The sequence below is a fragment of the Hyla sarda genome, chromosome 2 (assembly GCF_029499605.1).
Source record: "Hyla sarda isolate aHylSar1 chromosome 2, aHylSar1.hap1, whole genome shotgun sequence".
NCBI lineage: Eukaryota > Metazoa > Chordata > Amphibia > Anura > Hylidae > Hyla > Hyla sarda.
In genome coordinates, this window is record NC_079190.1 from 494,987,562 (window position 1) to 495,012,505 (window position 24,944).

General features: G+C 47.1%; 1 protein-coding gene across 1 annotated transcript in view; it reads left to right on the forward strand.

Annotated features, from left to right (window-relative positions):
- The first annotated feature begins 264 nt into the window (after positions 1-264).
- FAM3B (FAM3 metabolism regulating signaling molecule B) overlaps positions 265-24,944 on the forward strand; it is a 57,069-nt gene continuing 32,389 nt past the window's right edge. Inside the window, exon 1 of the mRNA XM_056560910.1 lies at positions 265-615. Within this exon, the coding sequence (XP_056416885.1) occupies positions 588-615 (28 nt within the window). The 5' untranslated portion in view covers positions 265-587. The remainder of the gene's footprint in view (positions 616-24,944) is intronic.

The following is a 24,944-nucleotide window of genomic DNA, read 5'->3' on the forward strand; positions in this document are numbered from 1 at the left end:
ACTTGAACTACTATGATACATCCCCTATATAGAGTCAACATAAAGCTGCTGCGTTTCCCAGTGTGAACAGGGCGCAGAAATAATGGACATGGATACAGAGGGGGAGATTTATCAAAACCTGTCCAGAGGAAACGTTGCTGAGTTGCCCATAGCAACCAATCAGAGCGCTGCTTTCACTTTTTTGAAAAGGCCTCTGAAAAATGAAAGCAGCAATCTGATTGGTTGCTATGGGCAACTCAGCATTTTTTTCCCCCTGGACGGGTTTTGATAGCTCTCCCCCCACTTCCGGATGACACGTGCTCCCCCCTATCTATCAGCAGATGTAGCAGAGTCCAGTGTGTTGTTTGGTGACACATTCAGCTCTGCTACATCAGAGGAGGTATACGGGGGTGTAGACTCCCGGAGGCCGTTATGTATACGCCCCTCCCCCCCCCCTCCCTATTCATGGAGGTGACACCTGTATTGTCACCGGTACAAGCGGTCAGACCTGTCAGTCCAGGGTGTGGAGTCAGCTGGGGGGTGCGCATGCGCGGCCCCGGACTCTGCACTCGCTGACGGATCACCTGTGCTCTGTGCTGCTCCCGAACATGGTCAACTGCAGGTTCCTGTCCGCAAGTAAGTGAGACCCCTATATATGAGTGTATATACTGTACTGCCATCTATATACTGCTGTGTGTGTATAGCACTGCCATCTATATACTGCTCTGTATGTACTGCACTGCCATCTATATACTGCTCTGTATGTACTGCACTGCCATCTATATACTGCTCTGTATATACTGCACTGCCATCTATATACTGCTCTGTATGTACTGCACTGCCATCTATATACTGCTCTGTATATACTGCACTGCCATCTATATACTGCTCTGTATGTACTGCACTGCCATCTATATACTGCTCTGTATGTACTGCACTGCCATCTATATACTGCTCTGTATATACTGCACTGCCATCTATATACTGCTCTGTATGTACTGCACTGCCATCTATATACTGCTCTGTATGTACTGCGCTGCCATCTATATACTGCTGTGTGTGTATAGCACTGCCATCTATATACTGCTCTGTATGTACTGCGCTGCCATCTATATACTGCTCTGTATGTACTGCACTGCCATCTATATACTGCTCTGTATGTACTGCACTGACATCTATATACTGCTCTGTATGTACTGCACTGCCATCTATATACTGCTCTGTATGTACTGCACTGCCATCTATATACTGCTCTGTATGTACTGCACTGCCATCTATATACTGCTCTGTGTGTATAGCACTGCCATCTATATACTGCTCTGTATATACTGTACTGCCATCTATATACTGCTCTGTATGTACTGCACTGCCATCTATATACTGCTCTGTATGTACTGCACTGACATCTATATACTGCTCTGTATGTACTGTACTGCCATCTATATACTGCTCTGTATGTACTGCACTGCCATCTATATACTGCTCTGTATGTACTGCACTGCCATCTATATACTGCTCTGTGTGTATAGCACTGCCATCTATATACTGCTCTGTGTGTACTGCACTGCCATCTATATACTGCTCTGTATGTACTGCACTGCCATCTATATACTACTCTGTATGTACTGCACTGACATCTATATACTGCTCTGTATGTACTGTACTGCCATCTATATACTGCTCTGTATGTACTGCACTGCCATCTATATACTGCTCTGTATGTACTGCACTGCCATCTATATACTGCTCTGTGTGTATAGCACTGCCATCTATATACTGCTCTGTGTGTATAGCACTGCCATCTATATACTGCTCTGTATGTACTGCACTGCCATCTATATACTACTCTGTATGTACTGCACTGACATCTATATACTGCTCTGTATGTACTGTACTGCCATCTATATACTGCTCTGTATGTACTGCACTGCCATCTATATACTGCTCTGTATGTACTGCACTGCCATCTATATACTGCTCTGTGTGTATAGCACTGCCATCTATATACTGCTCTGTGTGTATAGCACTGCCATCTATATACTGCTCTGTATGTACTGCACTGCCATCTATATACTGCTCTGTATGTACTGTACTGCCATCTATATACTGCTCTGTATGTACTGCACTGCCATCTATATACTGCTCTGTATGTACTGCACTGCCATCTATATACTGCTCTGTGTGTATAGCACTGCCATCTATATACTGCTCTGTGTGTGTATAGCACTGCCATCTATATACTGCTCTGTATGTACTGCACTGTCATCTATATACTGCTCTGTATGTACTGCACTGCCATCTATATACTACTCTGTATGTACTGCACTGACATCTATATACTGCTCTGTATGTACTGTACTGCCATCTATATACTGCTCTGTATGTACTGCACTGCCATCTATATACTGCTCTGTATGTACTGCACTGCCATCTATATACTGCTCTGTGTGTATAGCACTGCCATCTATATACTGCTCTGTGTGTATAGCACTGCCATCTATATACTGCTCTGTGTGTACTGCACTGCCATCTATATACTGCTCTGTGTGTACTGCACTGCCATCTATATACTGCTCTGTATGTACTGCACTGCCATCTATATACTGCTCTGTATGTACTGCGCTGCCATCTATATACTGCTCTGTATGTACTGCGCTGCCATCTATATACTGCTCTGTATGTACTGCGCTGCCATCTATATACTGCTCTGTATGTACTGCGCTGCCATCTATATACTGCTCTGTATGTACTGCGCTGCCATCTATATACTGCTCTGTATGTACTGCGCTGCCATCTATATACTGCTTTGTATGTACTGCGCTGCCATCTATATACTGCTCTGTATGTACTGCGCTGCCATCTATATACTGCTCTGTATGTACTGCGCTGCCATCTATATACTGCTCTGTATGTACTGCGCTGCCATCTATATACTGCTCTGTATGTACTGCGCTGCCATCTATATACTGCTCTGTATGTACTGCGCTGCCATCTATATACTGCTCTGTATGTACTGCGCTGCCATCTATATACTGCTCTGTATGTACTGCGCTGCCATCTATATACTGCTCTGTATGTACTGCGCTGCCATCTATATACTGCTCTGTATGTACTGCGCTGCCATCTATATACTGCTCTGTATGTACTGCGCTGCCATCTATATACTGCTCTGTATGTACTGCGCTGCCATCTATATACTGCTCTGTATGTACTGCGCTGCCATCTATATACTGCTCTGTATGTACTGCGCTGCCATCTATATACTGCTCTGTATGTACTGCGCTGCCATCTATATACTGCTCTGTATGTACTGCGCTGCCATCTATATACTGCTCTGTATGTACTGCGCTGCCATCTATATACTGCTCTGTATGTACTGCGCTGCCATCTATATACTGCTCTGTATGTACTGCGCTGCCATCTATATACTGCTCTGTATGTACTGCGCTGCCATCTATATACTGCTCTGTATGTACTGCGCTGCCATCTATATACTGCTCTGTACGTACTGCGCTGCCATCTATATACTGCTCTGTACGTACTGCGCTGCCATCTATATACTGCTCTGTATGTACTGCGCTGCCATCTATATACTGCTCTGTATGTACTGCGCTGCCATCTATATACTGCTCTGTATGTACTGCGCTGCCATCTATATACTGCTCTGTATGTACTGCGCTGCCATCTATATACTGCTCTGTATGTACTGCGCTGCCATCTATATACTGCTCTGTATGTACTGCGCTGCCATCTATATACTGCTCTGTATGTACTGCGCTGCCATCTATATACTGCTCTGTATGTACTGCGCTGCCATCTATATACTGCTCTGTATGTACTGCGCTGCCATCTATATACTGCTCTGTATGTACTGCGCTGCCATCTATATACTGCTCTGTATGTACTGCGCTGCCATCTATATACTGCTCTGTATGTACTGCGCTGCCATCTATATACTGCTCTGTATGTACTGCGCTGCCATCTATATACTGCTCTGTATGTACTGCGCTGCCATCTATTTACTGCTCTGTATGTACTGCGCTGCCATCTATATACTGCTCTGTATGTACTGCGCTGCCATCTATATACTGCTCTGTATGTACTGCGCTGCCATCTATATACTGCTCTGTATGTACTGCGCTGCCATCTATATACTGCTCTGTATGTACTGCACTGTGCTCCATATGGACCATACATAGTGTATCATGCATGTGATCTGTATAATGTATATACTATATGATGTGTCATGTGTGATCTATATACTGTATATCCTATATGATGTATCATGTGTGATCTATATACTATGTGATGTGTCATGTAGGATCTATATACTGTATATACTATGTGATGTATCATGTGCTATCTATATACTGTATATACTATGTGATGTATCATGTGCTATCTATATACTGTATATACTATGTGATGTATCATGTGGGATCTATATACTGTATATACTATGTGATGTGTCATGTGTGATCTATATACTGTATATACTATGTGATGTATCACGTTTGGTCTATGTTGTTGCTATAGTCTTTGTATCTTTGTGTCATGTTACATTGTATCGTTCCTATACTGCTCTTCCTGAAGTATGATAGTTTTACTCGGATACTTCCATGGCAGCACAGGGATGCTATGATTGTTTTCCAAAATTAGGACCATGATGCTTTTGTGGCGTTCTGACCGCTCTTCCTAGAAAATCTAACATCCTGCAGCAAACAATAGTTGTGTGGGGAGAGGGCCGGGCTGCAGTGTAAAGCATGGGGGACGAGTGGGGAGAGGGCCGGGCTGCAGTGTAAAGCATGGGGGACGAGTGGGGAGAGGGCCGGGCTGCAGTGTAAAGCATGGGGGACGAGTGGGGAGAGGGCCGGGCTGCAGTGTAAAGCATGGGGGACGAGTGGGGAGAGGGCCGGGCTGCAGTGTAAAGCATGGGGGACGAGTGGGGAGAGGGCCGGGCTGCAGTGTAAAGCATGGGGGACGAGTGGGGAGAGGACAGGGCTGCAGTGTAAAGCATGGGGGACGAGTGGGGAGAGGGCCGGGCTGCAGTGTAAAGCATGGGGGACGAGTGGGGAGAGGGCCGGGCTGCAGTGTAAAGCATGGGGGACGAGTGGGGAGAGGACCGGGCTGCAGTGTACAGCATGGGGGACGAGTGGGGAGAGGGCCGGGCTGCAGTGTAAAGCATGGGGGACGAGTGGGGAGAGGGCCGGGCTGCAGTGTAAAGCATGGGGGACGAGTGGGGAGAGGGCCGGGCTGCAGTGTAAAGCATGGGGGACGAGTGGGGAGAGGGCCGGGCTGCAGTGTAAAGCATGGGGGACGAGTGGGGAGAGGGCCGGGCTGCAGTGTAAAGCATGGGGGACGAGTGGGGAGAGGGCCGGGCTGCAGTGTAAAGCATGGGGGACGAGTGGGGAGAGGGCCGGGCTGCAGTGTAAAGCATGGGGGACGAGTGGGGAGAGGGCCGGGCTGCAGTGTACAGCATGGGGGACGAGTGGGGAGAGGGCCGGGCTGCAGTGTAAAGCATGGGGGACGAGTGGGGAGAGGGCCGGGCTGCAGTGTAAAGCATGGGGGACGAGTGGGGAGAGGGCCGGGCTGCAGTGTAAAGCATGGGGGACGAGTGGGGAGAGGGCCGGGCTGCAGTGTAAAGCATGGGGGACGAGTGGGGAGAGGGCAGGGCTGCAGTGTAAAGCATGGGGGACGTGTGGGGAGAGGGCCGGGCTGCAGTGTAAAGCATGGGGGACGAGAGGGGAGAGTGCCGGGCTGCAGTGTACAGCATGGGGGACGAGAGGGGAGAGTGCCGGGCTGCAGTGTAAAGCATGGGGGACGAGTGGGGAGAGGGCCGGGCTGCAGTGTAAAGCATGGGGGACGAGTGGGAGAGGGCCGGGCTGCAGTGTAAAGCATGGGGGACGAGTGGGGAGAGGGCCGGGCTGCAGTGTAAAGCATGGGGGACGAGTGGGGAGAGGGCCGGGCTGCAGTGTAAAGCATGGGGGACGAGTGGGGAGAGGACAGGGCTGCAGTGTAAAGCATGGGGGACGAGTGGGGAGAGGGCCGGGCTGCAGTGTAAAGCATGGGGGACGAGTGGGGAGAGGACCGGGCTGCAGTGTACAGCATGGGGGACGAGTGGGGAGAGGGCCGGGCTGCAGTGTAAAGCATGGGGGACGAGTGGGGAGAGGGCCGGGCTGCAGTGTAAAGCATGGGGGACGAGTGGGGAGAGGGCCGGGCTGCAGTGTAAAGCATGGGGGACGAGTGGGGAGAGGGCAGGGCTGCAGTGTAAAGCATGGGGGACGTGTGGGGAGAGGGCCGGGCTGCAGTGTAAAGCATGGGGGACGTGTGGGGAGAGTGCCGGGCTGCAGTGTAAAGCATGGGGGACGAGAGGGGAGAGTGCCGGGCTGCAGTGTACAGCATGGGGGACGAGAGGGGAGAGTGCCGGGCTGCAGTGTAAAGCATGGGGGACGAGTGGGGAGAGGGCCGGGCTGCAGTGTAAAGCATGGGGGACGAGTGGGAGAGGGCCGGGCTGCAGTGTAAAGCATGGGGGACGAGTGGGGAGAGGGCCGGGCTGCAGTGTAAAGCATGGGGGACGAGTGGGGAGAGGACAGGGCTGCAGTGTAAAGCATGGGGGACGAGTGGGGAGAGGACAGGGCTGCAGTGTAAAGCATGGGGGACGAGTGGGGAGAGGGCCGGGCTGCAGTGTAAAGCATGGGGGACGAGTGGGGAGAGGGCCGGGCTGCAGTGTAAAGCATGGGGGACGTGTGGGGAGAGGGCCGGGCTGCAGTGTAAAGCATGGGGGACGAGTGGGGAGAGGGCCGGGCTGCAGTGTAAAGCATGGGGGACGAGAGGGGAGAGTGCCGGGCTGCAGTTTAAAGCATGGGGGACGAGTGGGGAGAGGGCCGGGCTGCAGTGTAAAGCATGGGGGACGAGTGGGAGAGGGCCGGGCTGCAGTGTAAAGCATGGGGGACGAGTGGGGAGAGGGCCGGGCTGCAGTGTAAAGCATGGGGGACGAGTGGGGAGAGGGCCGGGCTGCAGTGTAAAGCATGGGGGACGTGTGGGGAGAGGGCAGGGCTGCAGTGTAAAGCATGGGGGACGTGTGGGGAGAGGGCAGGGCTGCAGTGTAAAGCATGGGGGACGAGTGGGGAGAGGGCCGGGCTGCAGTGTAAAGCATGGGGGACGAGTGGGGAGAGGGCCGGGCTGGTTATTACTATGTTGGCTATGGCTAGAAGATGCCAAGACATAAGTATAATGGAAAAAAAATACTTTGACCTGCAATCTGATCTGATTGCAATAATGTCGTTGTAGATTATGACCTGTATGTCCCAGTTTGTGGTGAGGAAATAAGGAAAGTGCTTACTAAACCTTACAGCAGGTACTAATCTACCCAGGTACTATCAGATGGGCCCACAGCCTGAGGCTTCATAGAGACCTCACCCTCATCCATTTTGTTGCTTAGGTTCAGCATTCTGCACTGATTCTTTTTTACTATCTTTATAAAATTACCAGCTTTTGCCCGCAGCTTCGCTCATGTTAAATTTGGGGTAACATAGATCTACTTTTTACAATCATATAGTAATGAGGCCGCTCTGGGTAAAGTCTATATCGAAGACCGATATTGATTTTTTTTTTTTTTAGAGCTGATACCAATACCGATAACCTGTGAACTTTCAGGCGGGGCTCTGTAGACTGAGGACGCGCGGTGGCTCTGTAGACTGAGGACGCGCGGTGGCTCTGTAGACTGAGGACGCGCGGTGGCTCTGTAGACTGAGGACGCGCGGTGGCTCTGTAGACTGAGGACGCGCGGTGGCTCTGTAGACTGAGGACGCGCGGTGGCTCTGTACGAGAGAGAGAGAGAGAGAGCAGGGCGGCAGGCGCACTGATCGGTGGCACAGTGAACTCTGATGTGGCGCTGCTGCGCTTAGATGTGAGTTCACGTCACCTCCACGGTGAGGTGACCTCAACGTCTAAGCGCAGCAGCGCCACGCCGGAGTTCAAAGCGCCTCTCCCAGGCAGCCACTGCGATTCTCTTACAGGGCTGAATTCGGGTAGAAAAACAGACATGGTGCACATCTACAATCTTGTATAATGATCTGATTGCTTCTCAGCATAATATCAAAAACTAACAGGTTGTTAGTATACATTTTTGATCAAAAAGTACAAGCCCACTCGCCACGTCAAGGCCACCTATTTAGAGTGGGTCCCTAACGTCCCTAGCATAAAATGGCGCAGCACCGAGCGGCGACCACCACCGCCGCGACACCAATGCCCACAGGGGGGAACGACCCACCGGCAGAGCGGCCCCAATGCCACTCAAACCAGTCTATGGGCCGCACCCATTCTCTTACAGGGCTGCCGTGGCTGTGTGGGAGATGCAAAAAAGCCTTCAGCAGCACCGTTCTCGCGGGCGTGTCGCGGGCAAGATGCATTATCGGTAAGGTTAGATGCCGATAACTAACAAAATCGTGAATATCGGCCGATAATATCGGCCACTCCGATAATCGGTCAATCCCTACCAAACAACCTGAATTCTTTCAACTTTGATCGCCGCATCTAAAGAGTTAATGCCGGACATCTGCCAGAACGGCAATGTCCGGCATTGGCCACGGGTCCTGGCTGCTGATAGCAGCCAGGACCGTGCAGGTATGATGCAAGCTCAGCTCCTGAGCTCGCTTCATAACCCTCCCGTGCCGCAGTGCCGGGTATACCCGGCATTCTGCTGCAAGGGGTTAATTCATACAAACTTTGAACCCCCGTTTCACCCCTTCATGAGTGGAATTTTAGAAAACGTTGAAACATGTGTTTCTTTATCTCTAATTGTTAGCCTAAAAACAAGGTTTCATGCTTCTAGCTTCAAAAATTACGGACTTCCATACAAACTTTGAACCCCTTTTTCACCCCCTTAAGGGTTGAATTTAGAAAAATCCTTTCTTATTCCTCTTCTACGTCTTAAAAACAACCCCTGTGAAAAAATTCAGCTTTCTAGGTCCAAGGGTTTAGGCTGGGCGTTGATGAGTCAGTGAGTCAGGCCATATATATATATCACTTGTTGCCACCATCAGGGGGAGCTCAAGAGCTTGCTGAATACTCTTTATACATTGATCTCTATCAGAAAACTATATGTGGTGGGCTTCTGAGCTCCCTCTAGAGACGGCTGCAGGTAGCGATAACATTGTATATTGCAGAGAGTTCACCCCATCATGTACAGCTAATAATAGAGTGTCTATATCTGTGTTTCATAACCAGGGTACCCCCAGCTGTTGCAAAACAACAACTCCCAACATGCCCGGACAGCCAAAGGTTCAACATTCTCCACTGATTCATTTCTAATATCTTTAAAAAAAAAAATTATACTGCTTGCAGCCACCATCAGGGGGAGCTCAAGAGCTTGCTGAATACTCTTTCTACATTGATCTCTATCAGAAAACAGTATGCGGTAAGCTTCTGAGCTCCCCCTAGAGGTGGCTGCAGGTAGCGATAACACTGTATATTGCAGAGAGTTCAGCCATATCATGTACAGCTAATAATAGGGGGTCTATATATCTGTGTTTCATAATCAGGGTGCCCCCAGATGTTGAGCCAACAAAAAACTACTATAGTAATTAGGCCACAATAGGTTCACTTGAAAGATATACACCAACAAAAGAAGAACCAATAGTGTAAAAATATTACATTTATTAAACATATATTAAATAGTAAGACAGACATTTAAAAAAATGACATAATAAAAATGCAGGCACTGATATGACAAGTACAGAAAAGTGGAGATAATAGAGTAAGTGCTATGGAATAGAGGAAATCACATGGAAGCAGCATAAATGACACAATAAACGACTGAAACTCTATAGGACATCCTGCCATGTGTGTTGCCAACCTACCAGCTCCAACCCCGAAACGTACGTTTCGGGGTTGGAGCTGGTAGGTTGGCAACACACATGGCAGGATGTCCTATAGAGTTTCAGTCGTTTATTGTGTCATTTATGCTGCTTCCATGTGACTTGTCATATTAGTGCCTGCATTTTTCTTATTTCATTTTTTAAATGTCTGTCTTACTATTTGATATATGCAATATCAAGAGAAAAAGACTGCACTCACCATAGGCAACGGAGCTTTATTGCAGCATGCCAGGTAACAAACACAGGGGGATGGAGGGTGGCGGGGGGACGTGCACCAGGACAGACTGTTTCACGCCAGAAACGGCGCTTCTTCAAGCTGAAGAAGCGCCGTTTCCGGCGTGAAACAGTCTGTCCTGGTGCACGTCCCCCGCCTCCCTCCATCCACCTGTGTTTGCTACCTGGCATGCTGCAATAAAGCTCCGTTGCCTATGGTGAGTGCAGTCTTTTTCTCTTGATATTGCATACTTCCTTCTATATATGTACTTTGCACCTCCTATTATTGGCACTCCTAAGGCTAGGTTCAGACTACGGAATTTTCGCTTTGAAATTTCCGGCAGAAATTCCGCTTACTATAATGCATAGTGTAGTGAAAGGTTTTCCGTTCACAAATTCACGCTTCGGAATTTGTGAAGCGGAAAATCCGGATGAAAAATCCGCTAGAAAATTTCCGCCTGAAGAAAGGGGTTGCTCTTTCTTCAGGCGGAAATCCTAGCGGAACACATAGCAGTCTACAGGAGACTGCAGTGTCCGCGCGGTCCTAGCGCCGACTAATTCAGTCGGCGCAGGCGGAACTCGGAATCTCCGGGCGGAAATTTTCTGCCCGGAGATTCCGTAGTCTGAACCTAGCCTTAGGGGTTAAACATGCACTCCACCGAAGCTTCTCATCACTGACATCGTTACCGTAGTCCTGCTAGTGCCGGGCCAACCTATATTCTGTTGCATACTATTTGATATATGTTTAATAAATTTAATATTTTTACCCTATTGGTTCTTTTGTTGGTGTATATGCCCCCAGCTGTTGCAAAACAACAACTCCCAGCATGCCCGGACAGCTGAAGGTTCAGCATTCTGCACCAATTCATTTGTTATATATTTATAAAAAGTTATTACTACTTGCAGCCACCATTAGAGTTCAAGAGCTTGCTGGATACGGTTTATACATTGATGTCTATCAGAAAACAGTATGCGGTAAGCCTCTGAGCTCCCCCTAGAGGTGGCTGCAGGTAGGAAGAACAACAGTATATTGCAGGCAGTTCACCCTTACCATGTACAGCTGATAATAGAGCGTCTATATCAGTTTCTTCTAACCAGATAGCATCCAGGTAGTGAGAACACTGTATATTGCAGAGGATTCGCCATCATCGTGTACAGCTAATTATAGGGGGTCTTTATCAGTGTTTCATAACCAGGGTGCCTCCAGCTGTTGCAAAACTACAAATCCCAGCATGCCCGGACAGCCAAAGCTTTAGCATTCTGCACTTATTAAAGGGGTACTCTCGTGGAAATTTTTTTTATTTAATCAACTGGTGCCAGAAAGTTAAACAGATTTGTAAATCACTTCTATTAAAAAAAAAAATCTTAATCCTTCCAGTACTTTTTAGTGGCTGTATACTACAGAGGAAATGCTTTAATTTTTGGATTTCTCTTCTGTCACGACCACAGTGCTCTCTGCTGACCTCTGCTGTCCATTTTAGGAACTGTCCAGAGCAGGAGAAAATCCCCATAGCAAATATATGCTGCACTGGACAGTTCCTAAAATGGACAGCAGATGTCAGCAGAGAGCACTGTGGTCGTGACAGAAGAGAAATCCAAAAATTAAAGCATTTCCTCTGTAGTATACAGACCCTAAAAAGTACTGGAAGGATTAAGATTTTTTAATAGAAGTAATTTACAAATCTGTTTAACTTTCTGGCACCAGTTGATAAAAAAAAAAAAAAAAAAGTTTCCACGGCAGTATCCCCTTTAATTTCTACTATCTTTATAAAATTATTACTACGTGTTGCCACCATTAGGGGGAGCTCAAGAGCTTGCTGAATACTCTATATACATTGATCTCTATCAGAAAGCAGTATGCGGTAAGCTTCTGAGCTCCCTCTAGAGGTGGCTGTAGGTAGCGAAAACACTGTATATTGCAGGGAGTTCACCCCATCATGTACAGCTAATAATAGAGTGTCTATATCTGTGTTTCATAACCAGGATGCCCCCAGCTGTTGCAAAACAACAACTCCCAGCATGCCCTTACAGCTGAAGGTTCAGCATTCTGCACTGATTCATTTCTACTATCTTTATAAAATTATTACTGTGTGCTGCCACCATTAGGGGGAGCCCAAAAGCTTGCTGAATACAGTTTATACATTGATCTCTATCAGAAAACAGTATGCGGTAAGTTTCCCTCTAAACGTGGCTGCAAGTAGTGAGAACACTGTGTATTGCAGAGAGTTCACCCCCATCATGTACAGCTGATAATAGAGGGTCTGTATCAGTGTTTCATAACCAGGGTGCCTCCAGCTGTTGCAAAGCAAAAACTCCCAGCGTGCCTTGATAGCCGAAGGTTCAGCATTCTATACCAATTCATTTCTAATAAAATGACTTCTTGCTGCCACCATTAGGGGGAGCTCAATAGCTTGCTGGATATGGTTTTTATATTGATCTCTATCAGAAAACAGTATACTCTACGCTTCTGAGCTCCCCCTAGTGGTGGCTGCAGGTAGTGAGCACACAGGATATTGCAGGGGGTTCATATTAGTGTTTCCCAACCAGGTCCCCTCCAGCTGTTGCAAAACTACAACTCCCAGCATGTCCGGACAGCCGAAGGCTGTCCGGGCTTGCTGGGGGTTGTAGTTTTGCAACAGCTGGAGGCACTCTAATTGAAAAACACTGGTCTATATGCCGATCATGGCTGTAATACTTCTGCAGGAGTAATAAATGTAATCCCTAAATGTTCAGCTTATTATTATTTATTTATTCATTTTTATTTATTTATTTTATTTATTCATTTTTATTATTTATTTATTCATTTTTATTTTTTTACTTTATTTATTCATTTTTTGTTACATTGAGCTGTCTGAGGGCTGCACTTTCTAATGGCTCGGTTTGTTTTTTACCTAACAGAAAAAAAAAAAAAACATTGTGGGATGAAACGTTAAAAAGGGCACTTCTGCAATTTTTAGGTTTTCTTTTCACAGCATTTACGTGTGAACTTCATTCTGCGGCTAAGCACCATTACAGCGATACCAAATTTATATAGCTTACGTTTTACTACTTTTTAGTTTCTTTTTCATTTGTAGTTTTTAGTTTATGGTTTTATTTTTTACTATTTATCTAGTTTAAGTTTAAAATTATTATTATTATTTTTTTTTTTTACAAACAATTGCTTTTCACTGCATCTTCTCTTCCCTGTGTCTATGTGCCAGGTTTACAGACAATGTGGGGGGGAATTTAGGAATTTATTTTTGGTTTTATACAGTTATTCTCGTGGTAAAAAAAAAAAAAAAAAAAAAAGCACGTTTTTGCGCACAAGGTCAAACAACGCAAATTTTTGCGCAACGCATTAAGACTCAACCTGAACGTAGTGCGGCGCGTTTCGTTTTTTGCAGCGGTCGTGGATTTTTTAGAAAAGGTGGTTAAAAATCATTCACCTACACCGGTGTATACCAAATAGTGTGTCTCCAGCTGTTGCAAAACTACAACTCCCAGCATGCCCCGGCATGCTGGTAGTTGTAGTTTTTCAACAGCTGGAGGCCCGCGTGCCTAGGAAGCACTGAACCTACACCAATAATGATAAGTCAGTCAGATGTTAGTTGGGGGCCCAATAGGGAAATATGAAATGTTGTTTCCACGTGGTGTTTTTTTTACATTTTTTTTTAAATTTTTTTATATTTGTCCTTTTTTTCTTAATTTTCTTTTATTTTTTTACAGTTTTCAGTCTTTAATTTTTTTTTTTTCAAGAAATGGTTGCGTTTTTGCTTTCCGTAGACAACTTTAAGTGCAAAAAAATATTCCTGTTGTTGTTCACCCGGCCCTAATGTCCTAATGTCCTATTGTTTAAATCAAGTTTTTATGTTAACCGCATATTTTAATGAAATTTTCCATTTTATATATATATATATATATATATATATATATATATATATATATATTATATATATATATATATATATATATATATATATATATATAATATATATATATTTTTTTTAACTGACTTTATTACAAAGTATATGCAAAAAACTGTGACAGTACAATATAAGGCAGCAATAAAAAAGTCCATAGGCCTGACCGGCACGTCAGGTAAGGTCATAAAGTGCACAGTTTCACGAGGCATATACATAGTAATAAGAGCAATAAAACTGTACAAAAACCAACCACGTAAAGTTAGAACTCGAACAGGGACAAGTACAACAGGCGGGACACAACAAACGGAGGAGCATGAAAGAGCATGTCCAACATAGAACCAAGGACGAGACAGACTCGCTCACCCGGGAGTGGAGAGAAAGGAGAAAAAAAAAGGGGAGGGGGGGGGGGGAGAGATTAGGAAGGGCTTGCTAAGAGCATCAGACATCAGTGACGGCATGACAAGTGGGATGTGAGAAACTAAGGGGTGGGGCTTAGCTGGTCTCTAATGGCCAGGAATCTGGAGATGGTAAAGTTTGCCTGTGGAGAAGCGCACCAACGTTGACCATATTTTATAGAATTTGGAAGGGTTCTTACGGTGTTTATAAATTTAAATATTCATAATTCACAGCAACATTCACTAGGGTCTTCCAGCCGGCCAAGGTGGGGACCTAGGATCCATCCAACGCAAGGCTATGGACTTGCGAGCTAAGAACTGCATCTTCCTAAGGAATGCAATTTCAAAAGGGGTCCATTGGTCCTCCTCAAAGAGGCCCAAAAAAAGTCCTTAATGTCAGCAGGGACAGGGCGCTGCATAAGTGTACCCAAAAACCTGAGTGTCTGCTCCCAAAAGCCCTGCACTGCCGGGCAGGACCACATTAAGTGTAGAAAGTCTGCCCCGCTAACTCCGCAGCGGTGACGGTTAGTAGAGGTAAGCCTACCCATTTTGGTGTGAGATAGGATTGGTGAAACATGTATAATTGAATGAGTTTATTTACAGGAGGAGAAACATGTGAGAGGAGAGAGCCTCCTCCCACTCCTCCTCAGTCAACCCAGGCAGCAGAGCCTTCCATCGTGACTCAACCAAGAGGGGTTCCCTATCCATCTTTGCTCCCAGTAAAGTGGTGTATAGTGCAGAGATGAGGCCCCAGTCACTTAAAGGTCCCTGTCACTTAAAGACCCCTATCACCGGGAATCTGGAGAACGGTGTGGAGGAGGTAGGAAACTGCATGGAGAATGCGTGTCTTAGCTGGAGGTATTTATAGAAGGACTGACAAGGGGATTGCACAATTGTCCAGGAAGTGTTGGAAGTCCCTAAAACTAACACCGTCGTGTACATCGTCTATAGTGTTGACACCGTGAGACCTCCAGAATGGAGGATCTAAAACATCAGAGAAGTGAGGGAGAAGAGGGTCAAACCAAAGGTGCCTATCCAGCATGACGTCCGTATAGGCTAGAAGTCTCTTGGAGGCCGACCACACCTGAGAAGCCAGCCTATGCAGGGGCAACCAGGGGGCTCCCGTTCCAGACCTACCCTCCAAGACCGGCCACAACTGAATCAGGTGAAGATAGTGGGCGAGGTGGTGTTCTCCATTAGGGAAGGAGAAGGGGGACACCCAATGTCTGAGATATCTAAGCTGTCCTGCTATGTAGTATAGATAGACATCTGGGAGTGACATGCCCCCTCGACCCTTCGAGCGCTACAAAATAGACAATTTAAGCTTGGACCTATTCCCGCCCCACACAAAAGAGGGAAACAGAGCATGAAGTTGTTTAAAAAAGGAGAACGGAAGTGGGGCAGAGGCATGCTCAAGAACATACAAACATTTTGGGAAGGATCACCATCTTCACAAGGTTGATGTGACCCGCCACAGAAGGTAGCCCAAACCCGCAATTTGTCATGAACAAAGGGGAGTAATGGTTGTATGTTCATCAGAGGATCATCCCCAAACGCCCTGTTCACGTGAATGCCAGAACATTTAAAGTGGGAGACAACCCGTAAGCCATGGAAGTATAGTCCCCAATCGGAAGCCCGCAGGGGCAGAAAGGCAGATTTTTCCCAATTTATTCTGATCCCAGAAAAGTCTCCAAACCTGTCAATAAGCATAATTCCAATGGGAAAGGTAACTGTCGGACAGGACATAAAAAGTATCATGTCATCAGCGTACAGGCCTACCCTATCCTCCCGTGAACCGATACAGATGCCCTGGTAATCAGGGCATTGACGGATTTGCAAGGCCAAGGGCTCAATGGCGATGGCGAAAAGCAGGGGAGAGATAGGGTATCCCTGACGCGTGCCCCTGGCCAAGGTAAAGTAAGGGGAGAGAACACCATTCACAGACATCCTAGCTCTCGGGGAGCGGTGCAGCAACGAGATCCACTTAATAAAATTAGGGCCAAATCCAAACCTGCGCAGGACCTCTAAGAGAAAAGGCCATTCTATGGAGTCGAAGGCCTTAGCGGCATCGCAGGAAGCCATGGCCCAGTCCTCGCTACGTGTCCCACCCTTCTGAGCCAGAACCTGAACTCTACGAATATTATCCGAGGTGGAGCGACCAGGCATGAAGCCCGACTGGTCTGCATGAATTATCTCTAATATCACACAATTAAGTCTAGTAGCTAACATTTTGGTAGGCAGTTTGTAATCTAAATTTGGTAGGGAGATGGGTCGGTATGAGCTACAGTCCAGGATATCTTTGTCCGGCTTTAAAATGACCACTATTGAGGCATCATAAAGAGAGTCAGGTAGTCGATCGTCAGCAAACGCCGCACCATACATGGACAACAGACAGGGAGCCATCCGAGGCTCGAATTTGCAGCACTGTCGGAGACAGTGGGGGATATTTATCAAAGGATTTAGACTGGTTTTTCCTGTCTAAATTTGTCGCACAGAAAGTCGCAGTCTAAATATGTGCAATATTTTTTGAACATGATGCATTCTAGTCTATTTTAGACGGAAATGCATTGGAAAATGCATTGGTGCTGAATTTATCAAAAGTGACTTTTCAGTGACAAGTCGCATCGGTTGAAAGTACGCCGAAATGTCAGACAATGTTGGAGCAGGTTTAAATATAGACTGAAGCATAGATCTCAAAGTCTGTGCGCAGAATTTATCAAGATCCGTGCACCTTTTGATAAATTAGGCGCAGAATAGACCGGCCTAACACTCCTGTAGTTTGGTCTATATTGATGCGGGACATAGACAGCTTTAATAAATATCCCCCAGTGAGTTTTGGTGAATTAAGTGGGCTAAAAGTTTACTAGATTGATTGCCCAACTCAAAGGCCACCTGTCTGTTTAAAGAAAAGTTTCCGTGCCGCCTTTTCCTGTAAGCAGTGTAAGTAAAGTTGGCCCGCCTGCAACCAGTCATCCTTGCGAGCGTCAGTGGGGTCAGTCAAATAACATTCCTCCAGCTCAGAGCAACGAGTCGCCAACTCGGTCTCCTCTCGCACGACTCCCGTTTAAGATAGGAGATGGCGGACTTGAGGCATCTGCGAAAAAAAACAACTTGGCAGATTCCCACACTAACATCACATCCCCCGCATCTCTGTGATCAGTCAGGAACATCTGTAATTGTATCGGGATGCCATCATGGGGGCCCAGGAGGGCCAGCCAGTATGGGTTAAATCTCCAACTCCTAAATGACACAGGGCCCGGTAACTCCAGGGTCAATAACAGAGGGGAGGGATAAGACACCCCTCTGGTGACATAGGGCAAGTCCTTCACTAGGGGGACTACCAGAGGGTTACCTAACATGTATTCAATACGGGAAAGGGAGGCATAGCTCACAGCCTGGCAAGAAAAAGTGCGTGTAGAGGGGTATAAGTGTCTGTATATATCCAGCCATCCCAGTTCAGCAAGTAATGCTGATAAAGGAGTGTCAGCGGGGCGAGAGCCGGATGGGTGGTCAACAGATGTCGGACCCGCCCTATCCAGCCCGGGGTCCAGCACTGTGTTAAGGTAACCCATACTGTACTGTAACCAGAGAGTTAGCTAATCGAAATAGAACTCAGGGGCAAAACAGGGAAGCAGCAGTTGCCCAGTCCCGGAAAAGGGGAGAACATATGGAGCAGGGAAATAACAGGCAAAAATACGTCCATCCAGCAGGGAGGGGAAGAGCAGCATTAGTGGATGTCCATCTGCGTGTCCATGCGGTGGCAGGATCAGGGCAATGTAGAGATGGGGAGAGTCCAGGGGGGGAGTAAGGGACCAGCACAGGGGATGGAGAAGCAGGGGGGGAGGGTCAAGGAGCAGCCAACGGGCAGCACACCAGCGCTCAGGGCGAGCAGTCCGGGGGGGAGACCAGGTAGTCCGAGCGGGTCCAGGCGCAGAAGATACAGGAGTCCAGGGAGAGGGGGTATGGCGCAGGGAAGGGTGAGGGCTGAGGAGGAAGAGGGAGAATCCAGGGCATGAGGGTCAAAATGGTTACATTACTCACAGCCAGGTCCGCTTCCAAAAGAGGAGGATCTCATCCGGAGGTAGAAGGCAGCACATGCTGCGTAGTCAGGTGCACGTCGGAGATGTAGAACACAAGTCGAGCGCTCTGGCAAGAGCGCCCTATCTGTGGTTGCGGTGTTGGGAGGCCCACTCATCCGCCTCCTGTGGAGTGAGGAAAAACAAGGTGCGTTCACCGTCCACTATCTGCGGTCGTGCAGGGTATACCATGGAATAGGGGACCGCCATCTCCCTCAGCTTCCGTTTGACAGACTGGAATGTTGCACTCTTGTTTTGGCGGTCCGGGGAGAAGTCCGGAAAGATGGATACCGGGGAGCCATTGTAGGTGATTTCAGATAGGCGGCGAATCAGTCGCAATGCTAGGTCTCGTTGCAGTTCAGCATTCTAGCGAGGAGCGGGCGTGGAGGGGCCCCAGGTGGGAGAGGGCGTGTCGGCACACGGTGAGCCCGCTCCGCCGCATAGGCCGTGGAGAAGGGAACGTTGGGCAGGAGCTCTCTCAGCCATCTCTCCACGAACAAGCCTGGATCCTGGCCCTCTGAGCACTCCGGGAGGCCTACGATCCGGAGATTGTTTCTCCGCAGCCTGTACTCGAGGTCGTCCCCCTTCTCCTATCACTGGGATGCAATTCGTTGAAGGGCGGCGATGGTGGCAAGTAAGGGAGCCACGTTGTCCTCCACAGCAGAGATGCGGTCCTCGGCGTGGCGCACCCTGGAGATTATGGAGGTCCTGGCGCAGCAGACCTAGGTCTATCCTCACCTCCTCTAGCTTGCTTGTGAGGGAGGTTTTGCAGGCAGTGATAGCAGACAGCAATTGAGAGGAGACCTCCCCAAGGGTCAGTTCAGCTGGCGGGGTTGTCGGGGAGAAAGCAGCCGATGGTCCAGCAGCATCTGAGTCGGGCCTGTGCAGCGGCTGTGAGAAGCCGGTGCTATCTTGAGGGTCCGGGCGCGTGAACTGTTGCAGCTTCGCCACTGCCGACGAGGCATTTTTATGTTGCGGCATAATGGAGCCCAGTGACCCAGCACGGTTCCGAAGCCTCTGAGGCAGGATCAAGGAGTCCAGGATGATGACAGGATAAGTGAAAGTACGGACTCAATGCGGAGGAACAGCAGCATGCGTCTGCTCAGCGTCCAGTCCACCCCCCACCCCCCCCCCCCCACCCCCATTTTACTATATTTTTAATAAATCCTTAAATCTTGCAGTTCCCATTCTGGCCACTAGGCCTAAAACTAAGCTGAGACTTCCTGTTTCGTGCAGAACAATTCCCAGCAGTCTTCTCTCTCCTTATTATCACAGACAGGAGCACAGTGATAGGTGACACCAGTATATAGATAAATAGATGATGTTCACAGATTAGCTTCCCCCCCCACTCTAGAATGACCCCTGAAAAGGTCACATATCATCATGCCCAGTAACTTTCCAATTCATGTGAATGGGACAGCTGCTGTCTATTGTTGCCATTATTCATGCGGCTTGCTGTAGATAATTTTGGTGTTGTCCCCTAGCTCATGTTTCCTAGTGACAACTAGTATGGCTGCCATAGTGGTTGTCACCCTGGTGAAGCTGCAGTTCTAGAATCGTATTCCAGCAGCCATAACCACCCTGGATCACCAGGGATATTAGATATTACCCATAACTGTTATAGACCACCAGCGGTATTAAAGGGGTACTCCGGTGGAAAACTTTTTTTTATTTTATTTTAAATCAACTGGTGCCAGAAAGTTAAACAGATTTGTAAATTACTTCTATGAAAAAATCTTGTCCTATAACTATCCTAGACCACCAGGGATAATAAATGATAACCTATAACTATCCTAGACCACCAGGGATAATAAATGATAATCTATAACTATCCTAGACCACCAGGGAATATTAAATAATAACCTATAACTATCCTAGACCACCAGGGATAATATATGATAACCTATAACTAACTATCCTAGACCACAAGGGATGTTAAATAATAACCCATAACTATCTTAGACCACCAGGGATAATATATGATAACCTATAACTATCCTAGACCACCAGGGATAATATATGATAACCTATAACTATCCTAGACCACCAGGGATAATATATGATAACCTATAACTATCCTAGACCACAAGGTATAAGCTACATAATTATTAACCCATTATCACCCTAGAATACCAGAAATATTAGATAAGCCACTTGACATCCAGGCCTTATAACAGGATTCATTAACCTCTAAACCACCATATTGATCACGTGTGATGCCGTGTACTGTATGAAGAAAGTTGGCAAAGTCAGTAATACCGGAGCAGAGGGAGAAAAGGGGAATTTAAAAAGGGGAATTTTTTTATGTTACATTAAAAACCTTCTGCCTTTGCCCATTTTAGGGTGTGAATACTTTTGCAGTTTAAGAAGGTGTTCTATTCTACCATATAGGTCATACCTAGGTGTGTCAAGTCCTAAAATATAGCTTGATGTTTACCTTCAGTTGTAAGTATAGGTTGTTAACTGGTGTAGGTGTTTTGCGATCTGTAGCGCCATTCTTACACCAGTCACTCACCATAATGCCCGGATCACATTATAATGTCAACCACTCCTAAGAAGTAGGAAGTAAATGGTATAATCCAGGTGATGTCTCTCTATATAGGACGTGTTGTGCAGCAAAACCTGAAAGTCCAGTCTCTGACTAGTGACACTACATAGTGAGGATCTATGGGCCGCTCCTCATAATCTCACCATCTGGATTGTTCTTCCGCTTGTTTAGCTGTAAATATTATCATGAAGGGCAGAATATTACAGCCCGTACACCAGAGACTGGAGGCCCCTTTTATTTTATCACTCATTTATTTAAGTTTTTTCAGCCTTTGTTTTTTTTTTGTTTTTTTTTAATAAAAAGACCATCTAGGTCTGAAGCTCTATTCTATACAGTGAACCATGTGATCGCATGATTACCTGGACTAATATAGTGAATAACAATAACATATTAAACATATATACATATAACAATAAGGAAATTAATTTAGGAAAATATAATATTCCTATATTACAATAAATACATACCGTATATACTCGAGTATAAGCCGAGTTTTTCAGCAGGATTTTTCGTGCTGAAAACGCCCCCCCTCGGCTTATACTCGAGTGAACTCTCCGCCTGTCAATCCCTTCTCAGTGGTCTTCAACCTGCGGACCTCCAGATGTTGCAAAACTACAACTCCCAGCATGCCCGGACAGCCATCGGCTGTCCGGGCATGCTGGGAGTTGTAGTTTTGAAACCTCTGGAGGTCTGCAGGTTGAAGACCACTGTGGTCTTCGTCATCATCCAGACCCCCCCCCCCCTCTTTAGTTATCTACTCACCTCCCCTCGGTGGGAAGTTAGGGTGAGCTGGTCCGGGCCATCTATGCTGCAGGGACCGTCCGGTGGGGAGGGTTAGTCGTTCCGGGCTGTCCATTTTCACCGGGGGGGCCTCTTCTCCGCTCCGGGCCGGCCCCGGACTAGTGACGCTGCCTTGACGACGACGCACAGGGACGTTTATGCGCAACGTTTATACGCAACGTCACTAGTCCGGGGCCGGAAGAGGGCCCCCCCCCCCGGTGAAAATGGACAGCCCGGAACGACTAACCCTCCCCACCGGATGGTCCCTGCAGCATAGATGGCCCGGACCAGCTCACCCTTCCTTCCCACCGAGGGGAGGTGAGTAGAAAACTAAAGGGGGGTCTGGATGATGATGAAGGCCCAGGCAGTGGTCTTCAACCTGCGGACCTCCAGATGTTTCAAAACTACAACTCCCAGCATGCCCGGACAGCCGATGGCTGAAGGGATTGACAGGCGGTGATGATGAAGGGGGGGGGGATGATGACGGGAGTCTGGATGATGACGGGGGGATGATGACGGGCATCTGGATGATGACATGGGGGGATGATGTATTTCGCACCCTAGGCTTATAGTCGAGTCAATAACTTTTCCTGGGTTTTTGGGGTGAAAGTAGGGGCCTCGGCTTATATTCGGGTCGGCTTATACTCGAGTATATACGGTAATTATTTCATCAACACCTTGTGCTGCCAGGCTGCCCGAGACAGTCCAAAACCATGTGACAGCCACTGGTGCTGGGACACCACATATTCAGCCAAATGTAATATTGATCTTCCTGTGACTAGAACAATAATCTCTCCCTGTCATCTTTTCCTCTCTTCCTGCTCGACCAGTTCCATTCCGGTTGTTTATGAGGGTTTGATCCCGGTTTATATTGAAGACATCTTTATGGAACAGTAAATTCTGCACAAATTACATAGAAATGCGGACATGGTTTTATTTATAGGACTTATTTAAAGGGGTACTCCGCTGGAAAACATTTTTTTTGTTTTTAAATCAACTGGTGGCAAAAAGTTAAACAGATTTGTAAATTACTTCTATTAAAATTTTAATCCTTCCACTACTTATCAGCTGCTGTATGGTCCACAGGAATTTTTTTTTCTACCTGACCACAGTGCTCTCTGTTGACACTTCTGTCCATGTCAAAAACTGTCTAGAGCAGGAGCAAATCCCTATAGCAAACCTATCCTGCTCTTGACAGTTCCTGACATGGACAGAGGTGTCAGCAGAGAGCACTTGTGGTCAGACAGAAAGGAAGTTGAAAAAGAAAAACTTCCTCTTTAGTATACAGCAGCTGATAAGTACTGGATGGATTCAAATTTTTAAATAGAAGTAATTTTCTAATCTGTTTAACTTTTTGCCACCAGTTGATTAAAAAAAATGTTTTTCAGCGGAGTACCCCTTTAATTTCAATAGAACTAAATAAGAAAACATCCCTCAGTGCTTATCCATATGAATATTACGGCTGTAAATGTTACGGCCATAAAATTAAGCGTTCGGCACATTTTTTTTTGTAACCTTCTATGTACCATATTTTGGCATGTTTTTCAGGACATCCTTTAGCACGTGGCCTAAAATATGTCACTAGTGAAAAAAATGGGGGCTATGGCCCCAAAAATGGCTAAAAAACATCTGGAAAAGTTTTAAAAAAGAGGGCAGAAAATAAAAAAAAATTTTAAGGAAAGGTCCAAATTTTTGAACGTTTTTTTGCTTAGAAAAATGTGGCATCTTGTGTCCCCGAATCCATCTAGTGTAAGGGTACGTTCACACAAGAGGATTACCTGCGGAAATTCCGCAGCGGAGTTTGCTACCATTGACTTCAATGGGTCCGAAGGAAAATCTGCAAATCTGCCTCTATTGACGACGATTTTCTGCGGATCCAGCAAACATGCTGCGGAAATTACTCTGGTAATCAGCCTGTGTGAACGTTATCTAAGGGTATGTTCAGACAGGCGGATCCACAGTGTCTTTTACGCTGTGGATCTGCCGACGATGGACCCCTAGTTGGGGCCTCAGATGTACCTGCTCGAAGCAGCAATACGCCGCTACGAGCAGACACACTGCTGCGATGTGCGAGTCGCCGCGCATGTGCGGTGTACTCGCACACATTGCGGATGCTCCCTGAGCTAGGCCGAGAGCAGCCGCGATGTGTGAGAGTATACTGCGCATGCGCGTGGCGACTTGCATGTGGCAGTGTGTCTGCTCATAGCAGCGTATTGCCGCTCCGAGCAGGCACATCTGAGGCACCCTGTAGCGGTCCAGTGTCAGCGGATCTTCAGCGTAAAATTCGCTGTGGATCTGCCTGTCTGAAGCACCCTAAGTGTATGTTTACACGGACGGATCCTCAGCATATTTTATGCTGCGGACCCGCCGACAATGGACCCCTACATTGTGCCTCAAGCTGTGCCTGCTCATAGCAGCAATCCGCAGACATGCTATGATGTGCGAGTTGCCACGCTCATGCGCAATGTACTTGCACACATGGCGGCTGCTCCCCCTTCTCCCTGAGCTAGGCCGAGAGGAGCCGCAATGTGTGTGAGTACACTGCGTTTGCGCGCGGCGACTTGCACATTGCAGCGTGTTTGCTCATAGCTGTGGATTACCGTTATGAGCAGGCACGGATGGAGACACAATTAAGGAGTCCATCACCGGCGGATCCTCAGCGTAAAATACACTGCGGATCCATCTGTGTGAACATACCCTTAGGGTGCATTCAAACCTGCATATTTTCTGCTGCAGATTTGCTTCAGGAGATTTTGCTGCCCATTGCAGTCAATGGGCAGTAAAATCTGCAGCAGATCTGCAGGCAAAATACACAAGTGTGAACGCACCCTTAAACAGTACATAGGAAACAGGGAGGAGGGGGTGCAGCTGCAGGTTCCCACTCAATGGTTGAATCCTTCCTGACCTGCCAAATTTTTATTTGTAGCTTACGCTTCCTTCATGCTCACCTTCTAAGACCCAAAACTTTAAATTTTTCCGCTAACAGTTATATTAGGACTTTTTTTTATTTTTTATTTTTTTTTGCGGGACAAGCTGAAACTTTTTTTGTGAAACCCTTTGTTACCATATAATGTATTATGAAACCAGGAGAAAAAAAACATTTGTTGGGCAAAATTTCAAGGAAATCTGTCACCAGTGTCACCTGCACTAACCTGTCGGTACCGATATGTAGT